The following is a 12,009-nucleotide window of genomic DNA, read 5'->3' as shown; positions in this document are numbered from 1 at the left end:
AAAATTATATGTTGTTTCATATGGATACTTTTATTCACATTATATTACCTGGTTAGAACATTTCCTTATTTACAGTTCATATTTATTGTCATAGCAGGACATGAATTAATTGACTCCCTGTACATGCGCAACCCGAATCCTTAGAGAAACGGTGATGTGATGAAACCCTGTACATTCACCTGAATACTGATAAAACTGCCATGTACATGGAATGAAGTAATAGTTAAAAGGTTAATACTGTATTTCACAAAGAGTACTGTCATTTGAGTGACAACGCTTTGACAAATATCACAGTGCATACATTGAGCCACAGCTTCAACAGCCGTTAGTGGGGAGACTTACATACAGTGTTAGTTCTATTGTTTGGCTTCGAGAAGCTGCCGTCCACACACCGCTGATCTGGAGTCAGGCATGCTGAGACCAAAGGAACCGATCGCAGCGCTCCAGCATCGCCTGGATCATTGCCCTGAAACGAAATCACCAGAAACAGAACTGTTCAGTCTGCGAGGTAAAGTTGGCTTATGAAGTACAGTTGTCTTGGAGTCTCTTTTCATGACAAATATAATATCTGAGCTGCCATTACAGACTCCAAAAATGTATAAACTCTTTGTCCATTCGCCCCGACCCACCTCTGCCTCTTCTCGGTGACTCTCAGCAGCTCACAGACCAGTTTGGAGTGAGGGGAAAGGACCAGTTGCGACCCACATTCCTCCAGGACGATCAGAGCTCGGTCAGGTCCGGCTTTCCGAGCCAGCATCAGGGTCAGGTTCTCCAGGCTGATCTTTCCTCCACAGTCTGTCGAGCCGTTGGACAAACCGCTCCCGTTCACGCCGGTGACCTGCTCTGAGTCCACCACACTGCTGCGCTGCTGAGACAACCGGATCAATAGCTTCCACTCATCCAACGTCTGGGGCTCAACGCCTGGAAAAGATCAGGGAGCCAGCAGAGATTAGTGCTTGTACTGGGTGGTTGCCATAACATTCACTCAAAGGACAGAGTCATAGACAACTTTAGCTTTGGCTGAAAAACTCATTATGATGTTAAAACTGTATGCACAGTGTAATAGTGATCACATTTCTCGGCTCCCAGTCGATTAGAGATTCTCCTTAAGGCTGAAAGAGTGAAAATAATATAAAACTGATTTACCCCCCGGTTCCTCCAGCAGGCTGATGTCATCCAGCTGACAGATGGTGGAGAACGCCTCTGTGCGACGCTGCAGCTCCCAGCAGAGGTGGAGGTAGCCCGTCCAGTACCTGTGCATGGACACATTATACAAAACTCAATAACAAACACTGAGATAAACATCAGACCATTTGTTCTTCAAACACTAAGAAATTCTGTGTACCCGTGACCGCGGCATTTCTCTGCCATCTTCTGCTTGGACGACAGGTCTGCAGGAAGACGAATCAGCAGAGACAGGAGGCGTCCGTACCCCCAACTGAAACGATGCGAGTGCCACCTGCAAGACAGGTCACATGGTCTCAGAAGTATAGACACTCATCCTTTACCCTCACTTCAGCATCTTACCCTGTTGTGACACATATAGAATCCAGCAGGGAAATGGAACCACGAAGCTTAGTGTACACAAGTATTTTATCACCATATCTGGCTTTAGATTTATATAGTCAACTTACCAGGTCTTTGAGTAAAATGAGTTACAGAAAAAATATATTATTTATATGCTTTGGAAACTTGCATTCATCAGTTGCAAAGATACTTAAATGAATGGACATGTTATTTTTTATTTGAACACATTAACAGAACCACACCTGGGCTGTCCATCAGTAGTTAGCGTGTCGCCGTGTTGAGGAGCATCATGGGTAAGTGCAAGCTCCAGCCAATCCTGTCTCAGTGATTCTGGTTCAAGAAGGGACTGCAAGAAGGACAACCTACAGAAAGTTTGAAAGATTCAGTGACAAAGTTCAATGACTTTGTTTTTCCCCTTTGACAAAAAGATGAACCGACGATCTACCTGTGCTCCTCAGTTCGAGATTGAACCAGATTATCCAGGTAGGCAAGGAAGTGGCTCTGCTGAGCCATGGTCATTACGTCAGCGGGCGTAATTGTAGGATAGAACTGGGAGAATGAGCGTACAGCCGCCTCCCCGTGCTTCTCATACAGCCTGGATAGTAAGAGAGTGAACTGACTTCATAATGTCCATCACAACTTAAATATCATATCATGTGTAGATAAGAGAAATGCAGGTGCTGACCTGTGTAAGTGAGCGAGGAGAAGAGGTGCGCTCCAGGGCTGCAGCTCTCTCAGACTGCGCAGTGACCTCAGCAGATCACCTCTGTGAATGACCTCCACCACCTTACAGGACCGAGTGAGAACTGTGGAGGAAGACACGAAGAGTCAACTACAAACCACAACCCTTGGGCCTCGGATTTATTCACGATGAAGTTAGCTAAACCCATCTTTCAGTTTCATGATTATGTGACATTGTGTTGAAAAATAACCGAAGAGCATTTAAATCGTTCTCTAGTTCAAGCAGATCTGCATGTAGAAATCCTTGGATATTATAATTATGTTTTTGTATAGCCACCAACAAGCACGACTGATGGGTATAGTCACAGCAATATCTGTATCAATTCACATTCAAAATCCTATTTATTTGGTCCCATATTTGGCATGTTCCAGTGTTTTATTTGAAGTGTTTAGATTTTAAGCAACAAAAACCATCTCAAATACATTTTCATTTCCAATTGGGCCAAACACAGCTTTTTTTTTCGCTTGTTTTCAGTTTGTTACTTATACTTTATACTTTTTGTCACTACTTATTTCTGGGCAATTATCCTCCTGCTCAACTTGATTACATCCGGCAGCTTTTATATTACTTCTAATCAATAGTATTACAAGTAGTCATAACTTTTTTTTAAACTAGCACTTTATTAAGTATACCCGAATATTTTTATCTGTATACTCCCCCCACACCCCATATTTGTGAAATGTGAAAGCTGAAATTGAGGGGTGAGCTGAATGCAGGGTAAGGAGAAGCCTCTGACCTAACATGGCCTCCGTGAAGGAGCTCTGCACCTCCGCCTGCTCCTGGTAACATAACAGACACATTCTTCTCACGCGCTCTTGATCCAGCAGAAAGAAGTAACGGCGCAGGAAAGTTGTACAGCCCAACGCTCGATCGTTCTCCTGACTTCTGAAGCAGCTCAGCTCCGTGTATAACGTGGCCAGCTGGGTGAGATCAGCCAGGAGATCTGACGGTACCGGTTTGGGTGACACCACTCGCACAGGCTCCGAAAGGCTCCCGTTGGATACTCCAGACACCGTCTCGGTGGAGTCGCACTCTTCTTCCTGTTCTCTGAGCTCAGGAGACTCCTCCTCTGCGACACGCTCTGGTGTTTCTCCTGAAGAGCAAGACGACTCCTCTGGCTGCTCTGAGCAGGAGGTGAAATAATCCCTCTCCCATCGATCCTCTCGTGGCCCACCCATATTTGAATCACAGACAGCCACCGACCCCAGCTCCGCAGGTCCGAGTATTCGCTCCAGCACCGGCAGCCACTCGAGCAGAGATTCTTCCAGGCAGACCGGATCTAGTAGCACCAAAGGATCTTGGATCTGGGAGCTGATATTTGAAAAAGATTTGTACAGGTTCAGTTTCTAAGAAAGATTGGTGGTGACATCCTGCAGTGAGGATTAAAACACACTGCTGGGCAGTACTCACATAGTTCGCTCTGTTGCTAATCGAAGTTCCCGCATGTCGGCCTCTGTGTTAGGCATGTCATCGTAAACTCTGTGACGACAAATATAACTTGCTTATTTTCTTTGATTTTACTTTGATGGCCTATTCGGAACAACGCTGAAGTATATTAGCTAAAAGATGTGGCCTTAGGTCAAAGAAAAACAGAAATTAGTGTCTCAAAACTAGAACGATAACACAAACATCGGCTCTCTGTACTTACTCATTTTCCATTTCTTCTGAGTATGAAGCGGTGGCGACCAATGCTTCAGGCTGTCCTGCCTCTCTGAACTCCGGTCGCTGCCAGAGGTCAGAGTTCATCTGGAGGGTGTTGATCTTCTCTGTCGTCTTCTTAACAAAACTTGAAACACTGTGGAAACGAAAGTGCCATCAAATAAATTCAAACAGAGCTGCGAAACATGGACCTTTTCGTGTGAGTGTGATACAGAGAAATGAAACATGCCACATGTGCTTTAACAGATGAGCAATGTGAATTTAAAAAAATGTGGGTCTTCAGTGGAAAGGGGAAGTAAGCTTTCTAAAAGCTGATTTTCAATAATAGGTTCTCGTAGGTGTTTCAATCCTCTTGAGACAAAAAACAACGGAAACTACAAATAATTACATGACTGTTCAAATAGTTAAAAAACTCAAAACTACATTCTGCAGCTGCATGGCCCTATGACATTCTTCTGTTTAAAGCTGTTAGCGTGTCTGTCCTTTATTTCTCCAGATGTTCACCTGTCTTTGACGGCCTGCAGTGCAATGCGAGGGGGTTTGGGCCGAAATGAGAGGGGGAGGTGGAACGGCAGGCCTTGCTCAGATCGCTCAGCCTCCAGACGCTCAGCGCTCTGTGGATCTGGATAAAGATGGACGCAAGAGCCAGAGGAAAAACACAGATGGATGGAGCACTGGAGGGGAACGATGACAGGGAGCGTTGGAAATGCAAGTAGATGGTGCAAAGTTGCCAGACACCACTGAAGAATGGACGTAAATCAAATGCTGAACAATGCATGAAAAATTACAAAACCAAAATGAATGTGTGAGAGAATGAAACAGACAAGAAACTTGGTATTATCCATCAGGGCAAAGAGGAGAATATATTCAGTCAACAGTGATTCAGCTCTTACAGCAAATCCAGGTTATTGATTATATGGTTTCAGGTATTGTTCAAATCATTATCAAAGTGATAAGTCAAAGAGTAAAATTATTTTCAGTCACATGTTCACATTGATACATTTTTCAGTATCTGCCAATGCTCCAAAATGCCATGTTTTGTCTTTTTAATGTTCAGCTATTTTAAAAAAATGGCAGCTATTAAGCTGAAAATAACTTTGTTTCTGACAAAAAAAATCATATAATGCAGATACATTTGTAGAGAGATAGAGACAGAGAGCACAAAGAGAGCGAGAATGAGTCAGACAAACGAAAAGAAAAATCGACTGGTGTGTAAAAATGTTCATCCTGGGAAATCCTCCAGTGTTTCTTCATTTTTCATTTGTGTCAGTGTGTTTAGAAAAGGTAAATAAGAATAAATACATAAACATATGTATAAATGGAAATATAATTCATCAGTATACAAATTAGGATAAATGATCATTTTTCTGTTCTACATGATTCCATCTGGTAATAATTATATATTATTACTACTAATTATTCTTTAGTTCGTAGCAGAATCAGAATTTATTATATTAAACGCATTCAAACTACCAGTTTACTCATAACAGTAAAATTAGACAGTCCTAAAGGGGCAGCATTGATCTTCAAATTAACATTTTACATTTTGAACTATTTTGTATGTTTTCAGAAAGCAGTCATGTCCATGGTCATCGGCAGCATCTTTTTTATTTCTGTCAACATCCGGCTCTTTCTTACCTTGATCCACCTGATCTTCCTCCTGAACAAAGCTGAACTCTTTGAGCCTCTCCTCCTCCGACATGGACTGATTGACGAGCGAGCTTGTCTCCTCGTCTGACTGGCTTCCTCTGCGGCTGATCACGCGATATATTCCACAGTCAAGAACGTTGAAGCTCTCCTGCAAAACAATTATATCTCATATCAGTACACTCATTGTTCCGCGTGCATTTAGATTAGCAGAAGTTGCTTCAGTAAAAATACACTTATATGAATAAATATATATTGAGTAGATATTCCCGTTTACAGCAGCACTTCTGCTTTATATGAGACATAATCCACAAACAGTTTAAAGTTCAAACTCACATGTGAGGAGATGCTGCTTCTCCGGCTGCTGGAGGCGGAGTCAGGAGGCTCCAGCTTTGTGATGACGTCCTCCAGCTGGGAACTCAGCTCCAGGTGTGTGGTGGAGCTGAGCTGGGACCTGAGATGTTCAAGGCGGTCGATAGGAATGGACTTCCTGGCCTGAATTTAGAGTTGAGACTTTAATTCATGAATCCACCAACACATGAAGTTGACACAAAAAACCTTTACTCTGGTTATAAAAAATGTGGTTAAGATGACTCTGAGATCAAAATGTATCCTGTGATGTGTAAACTTTGTCTTTTCATATTTGGTTTACAATCCACTTTGATACTTTTAATTGAAACTACTTATGTTGTTACCTATATTTTTAAAGTATAATAGTGTTTGTTAGTCTATAGCAGTGGTCAAATGTTGGCTACTGAAGGTGAGGCACCTCAGGTGAACCGCTATGATCTGTGCTGTATCCTTCGTCATGCAGAAAGTCAAGAATTCAAATGAACAGCTTAGCCAAGATAAGACTGGAATCTAAGTTACACTGTACACAGAGACCAGGCCAGCTGTAAGGGCAGCAGCAGCCATCTTACCCTGCTGGTGGTGATTGTGTGCTGAAACATACAGCAGACGGCAGCAGCGAGAGGCCAGGACTCTCTGCGCAGCAGACGCTCAACACAGCGCTCCGCAGACAACAGGGAGAGGTGGGACAGACGTCCGCTGCCGTGGAGACAGAAGAGCTCGTTGCGGTAGACTCCGATCTCAACCAGGTCTACAGAACCAAAAAACAATCATTCTAAAAATGACTCATCACCAGTTACATGGGCTAAACTGTGCAGCACAAAGAATTACATTTTGGAGAAAAGCATTAATTCATGTTTTGAGAGTTTCAACCGTTACAGACAAAGCAGCGAACACACCTTTGACTTCAGTCCACAGAAGCAGTTGTCCATTCTGAGGTGTGAAGATATAAATGGCGGAATCTGTCCAGGTCAGCAAGTTTTGGTCTCTAAACAAACAGATGAAGTGACAAACTCATCTGCAGTCATATTTTAAATGTTATTGTCTGATATAATTTACATATATGAGCCTTGTTTTAAATAATATTGTCTACATACAGTATGATTAAGCAGGATTTACAAGATGATAAAATATATATATATATATGTGTGTGTGTGTGTGTGTGTGTGTGTGTGTGTGTGTGTGTGTGTGTGTATAAAATAAGTCACTTTACCCCAAATAAAGCAGTTTAGGAAAGGCAATTGACTGGGGGCTCTTCTGTACTGGGTTGTAATGCGGCTCATTTCTGGGTGTGACAAGGAGGAGAGGGCAAATTAGAAGTTTGCAATTTTACAGAAGACGACAGAAAAGCAGGAACAATCACTACCTGAAAGTGATGAGAGGCAGAGGAGGACAACCCAGTAGCTGTTTGAACTGATGGGTGCTCAGAACCTCGCCATAAAAACTGGCCTCCCATATCCGAGACCCTGGCCGGGCACAGTACAGCAGGGGGGGCTGACCGACTAATAATCCCCTATTCTGAGGGAAAAAACAAGCTCCGTACTCCCCATCGCGCTCCTTATTCCCAACACGCCAGAACTTCTCCCTGAAAGCAGGTAAAGACAGAAATACACAACTGCTGGGACACCAATAGATCACCGCTAATAACATAAAGATGTTTCTTTCATCTGTCTTTGGTATCAGCTTATCCTATTCAGGGTCATGTATTTCAATGATTAAAAAAAGGAACAGCACATGACCACATCCTTAGCAGTTACTATTGAATCGTTAAATATTAAATGACAAGATCAGTGTTTCAAAAACTAGTCAAGAATCCTTAATATAACAGCAGATAAACTACTATGACAACCAAAGACATATGGATTTATGGTGACTGTTTAGTCACCGTACAGATCCAGTCATATTGTTACTCACCTCTCTGTGTCGCAGAGGTAACAGCGGCTGAGAGAAGACACGAGCAGGCGGCCATCTTGGTACCCAAGCTGAACCACTCTGGAGTCGACATTTGTGACGGTCTGAACGGGGAAGATGACGAATGCTGACCCCTGGACGCAAAGAGAGAAAACAATCACACTTGGCTTTGAATAATGAAATATTTAAGTTTTGAATATAGAGGACTGGGGCTCGGCAAGCAGGAGTGACACGGGTCCATTTCCATGTCAGCCACTGATTGCAGGTATATTTCTTGTGTAATGAAAGTATCTAAAAAAGAAAAAAATCCTTTCGGTATTTGTGTCTCAGCCACACTTGACTGTTGTTACCAGGAGACGCCATGAAAACGGCTTCAAATTATACCACCTATTTTTATTTAAAGCATTGTACAACTGGTATGATGCTTTAAACAAAAAGTCTAGAGACCACTTTCTCGAAAGTTACAAGCACGTTTACAGAGTGGGCAACCAGTCCGTTCAGAACTAAATGACAAAATCTACTATGTAGATATTGAAGGGTCCAAATTTTCTTATAGCCCGTCAGCCATCTTATCTATTTTTGGTTGACAATCTTTCCCCCTCTCTTTCTCTAAGAGCATTTTAGTTAGTCACGACTTTACTTGAACGTGCCAAGTTTTCATTTTTTCTTTATTTTTAGATCCTTATTCAGCAGCTTGGAGGTCTCTTTGATTGCTGACTGTAAGTGAGAAGAGGCAGAGAGCAAATTAACCTCTATCACCCGGCTTAAATTGAGGGCTGCTTAAGTTCTGGAGCCAAACCAAAGCAGAAGTGGATCAATTACAAAGTCCCTAAATTCCTTCAAAAGTCACATTAATTGATTTGCATTAGTTTTTCTGTTAATCAGCAGACAGTACCTTGCCTAGCTTGGAGGATCCTGCACGTAGAAATGACACCTTGCCTCCCGAGTCACCGACGAAAACTCTGAGTGTGCTTGTGTCCCAGCAGAGTGCGGTGATGGCCTGACCTCTGTGCTCCCAGGACATGCTGACTCTCTCTGGTCGACCTCGCCGCTCCAGCTGAAGCTCCCACACCACCACTAGACCCTTACTGGACCGGGGACAAAACACAGCAAACACTGAGAACAAATACAGGCACCACAACTGACACAGAGATGTGTGTCACATGAGCGAAGAAGAAGAAGGAGGTAACATTAGATGAGTGTGAAACGTTTGTTTTTCTCTCTAACCTGGTTGCAACCGCAATGAAATCTTCATCATGTGGGCAACACGCCACCTGAGTGATGGATCCCTCCTGAAAAAGAGAAAATTCTTACATGAAAACGCTGCATTCCTTACAAAGTGCCACTGTATCAGCTGAGAGCAGAGCAACTGTTAGTTCTGTATCTGCAGAAAAGTTACTCGGGTCACATTACCTTGTGAGTGAGGATGATCCTTTGTTTCCAACCCTCCTTCTGAATCAGGTGCAACCCCCCTGCTGATGTTCCTAATGCCAGCCACTTCCTTGAAACTGCCAAACAAGTACACTGTAACACAACAGGATCACAGTTAGTGACTTCATGCAAATGCGTTGTAAGAAAAACATACTTTATTTTATGATAACACTTTTTACCCCTGTTTTTAGTCTGCCCACTTCTCAGACTGGGACAATCTCATTGACTCAGCATATCTCTGCCTTTACAACTCACTGTAGCTGTTGGATTTTAATCAAGAGATGTTTTTGGATTCTGGAAATTGTCCGGACCCAATTTTCCGGACAATTCCTAGAGTTTGCCGTTCCCAAATGAAGAATGCCCGGGAGATTGTCAGAATCAGATTCAGTTCACAACAGCAGGACAATTTGTGGAGATTTTCCTGCTGTACTCTCACTTGGTGCTCATTTGGACATTTTCCAGAAATTTTACTCAGGGACTAGGAGAAGAAAGTTGCAGAAAACATGCGGCGCAACATTTGCGGACAACTGCTTTCTCACATACAGCCCCTCCGGGGAAAGTTCAGGAAAATGTCTGGACTTCAGTGCCTTTCTGAAAGCATCTTATGTTTTGCAAGGTACATGTTCAATTTTTTTGTTTTCAGAAAGGTCAATTCAGTAATTTCTCACTCTGCACTGCGACACTATAAGAAGAAGCAACTTTAAATGATCTATTGATGACGTTCTACTTGACGGTGAACCCTACCTTGAGCCTGCCAGAGTCTAAACGTAGCGCAGACAGAAGAGGATCGAGACAGTCAAACTCGGCCAGGACGTGACTGTGGTTCTCGGGTACAACTGGTATCGGAGACATCGTCACTGGTGATCCTCCACAGCTGAGAGAGAACGATGTGGTCAGTAAGGAATCGAATTAAAACAAAAAAATGTGAGTGACTTCCAGAGTGACGACCATGCATACCACAGCTCTCAGCCATGTGGCATCATATGACTTCAGTAAACTGACCAGTCATGACTCCACTTACACAGTTTACAGCCTGATGAAAGCCCCGCCCCCTCGTCAGACTTTAATTCATGTGAAAGTGTTGAGTGTTAAACAAACCTCAAATTCAGCAACATTTAAATGGTGGCTATATTTATTATCAACATTATCAACCATTTGTCACTAAATGATTTTTTTTACTTCACACATACATTCACAAGATTCAGTTTTAGGGAGATTTACAAATAAAAATGAAGTAATCATCGTAAGTGTAGACAAAGTTTCCTGTTCCTGGGGCTCTCAGTTAATTATTGCCACAGTTTTAGGCAGGACCAGAGGTGAAGTAGTTTGACTTCAATTTACTTTATAGTTTTATATGAAAGATGAAGCAGAAGCAAAATTAAAGCAACCTGGTGTGTAGTTGTTTTCGATGTGAAAGCTGGAAGCTAGAAAAAAGCATTTTAAAACAAATTGTTGGGACATTAATGCTTCTCAGCGATAATGTAGTTGACACAAGAACCTCGGACGAGGGTGAGAAGAAACAGTCACCTCTGACCTCTGACCTTCTGTGTGTTATCACTCTAATGGAACAAGAATGCACAAGAATTACATCTCAAAAGTAGATAGATTATTTCATCTCCAGTTTTTAATGCTGCAACTAAAAATTATTTTAATTAGTGATTAACCAAGCCATTTTTTTTAGAGCCCGACCAATCTATCAGTTGACGGATAAAACAAGTCTGTCTTTCACACACGTGACAGTCTTCAGGTTTGTGATATATATGCTGATAAGACTTTTATTTGACGTAATAAACAACACAGAAGAGACATTGTGCATTCATTCATTTATATCTGATATTATTTGCATGTTTTTCATTTATTAGTATTAATAATAACGTTTATGGTTAAACTCAATTGCATTTATTTGGCATAATGGTTTGATAACCACATTTTAGTAATCATTGCCAATTTTTTTTTTGCCCATAATCAGCATCAAAATGTTTTAATCCCCAATATCGGTCCCTGTGTGTAGGGCTCCAGTGTGGTGTCCTTCTCCCTGACCAACAACCTCAAATGTCTTCTTTCGTCTGGTCGACGAACCGACACACAATCAGCTTCAGTTAACCACTGCGTGAAAAACGAAAGTATTCACTGCTCGTGTTTGAGGAACTGCAGATCAGTCTCACGTCCTGCTGAGAACAGGGTGATGTTTTGCACAAAACGCGGCCGATCGACCTCCACGCACCGCGTCGCTGCTGCTGGTGGAACCAGAACCACGCGGGGCCGAGGCGTCACGAGACCGGTCTGCTGACACCGACGCTAACGTGTCCGAGAGAACCGCCGGGCACGACGGAGCGGAGCCCTCCGCTGCTCCGCTACCGGCACGTCCGACCGCCAGTCGGTGCCGTGATGAATACTCACCCGCGGGTCAGGTCGCCGCCTCGCCCCGAGTGTCGCGACCGTGAACGTATGTTAGCCGTCATGCTAGCGTCGACATGTCCGCGGGTCCCTCGCCGTGAACTCACCCGGTGGTCGAAGTGAAACCGTCTCAGCGACGAATCCGCGACCAACTCGTCTCACGTCCCCGGTCGTGTTGCGAGTGTCGGCGGAGGACGGCTGCGGTCGGTGTCACGCCCATGTGACCCGGCAGTCAGCCGACCTGTCGCGGCTCCTGTCCCGCTGCAGCTGTGATCGCGGACACCCCCTGAAGGCAGCACGCCGCTCTCACCAGCGGCCGCGCTGGATGCTCAGAGGGTGGGAAATTA

The 12,009-nt window shown here is 43.4% G+C and overlaps 1 protein-coding gene across 1 annotated transcript; it reads right to left on the bottom strand.

Moving 5' to 3' along the window:
* Positions 1 to 9: 9 nt before the first annotated feature.
* Positions 10 to 11,949, bottom strand: hps5 (HPS5 biogenesis of lysosomal organelles complex 2 subunit 2). Its single transcript, XM_035642366.2, has 23 exons — positions 11,666 to 11,949; positions 10,010 to 10,139; positions 9,248 to 9,358; positions 9,062 to 9,126; positions 8,730 to 8,922; positions 7,838 to 7,968; positions 7,290 to 7,508; positions 7,137 to 7,208; positions 6,823 to 6,911; positions 6,496 to 6,674; positions 5,912 to 6,070; positions 5,567 to 5,726; positions 4,433 to 4,550; positions 3,918 to 4,064; positions 3,680 to 3,748; positions 3,006 to 3,580; positions 2,213 to 2,333; positions 1,973 to 2,122; positions 1,770 to 1,889; positions 1,346 to 1,459; positions 1,147 to 1,253; positions 630 to 921; positions 10 to 466 (listed from the first exon to the last, which is right to left on the bottom strand). The coding sequence occupies exons 1-23, from the start codon at positions 11,725 to 11,727 to the stop codon at positions 406 to 408; spliced, it is 3,444 nt and encodes a 1,147-aa protein (XP_035498259.2). The 5' UTR covers positions 11,728 to 11,949; the 3' UTR covers positions 10 to 405.
* Between the last annotated feature and the right edge of the window lie 60 nt (positions 11,950 to 12,009).

The sequence above is a fragment of the Scophthalmus maximus genome, chromosome 7 (genome assembly GCF_022379125.1).
Source record: "Scophthalmus maximus strain ysfricsl-2021 chromosome 7, ASM2237912v1, whole genome shotgun sequence".
NCBI classification, from domain to species: domain Eukaryota; kingdom Metazoa; phylum Chordata; class Actinopteri; order Pleuronectiformes; family Scophthalmidae; genus Scophthalmus; species Scophthalmus maximus.
The sequence above is the reverse complement of the archived record's forward strand: the minus strand, read 5'-3'. Positions and strand labels throughout refer to the sequence as shown.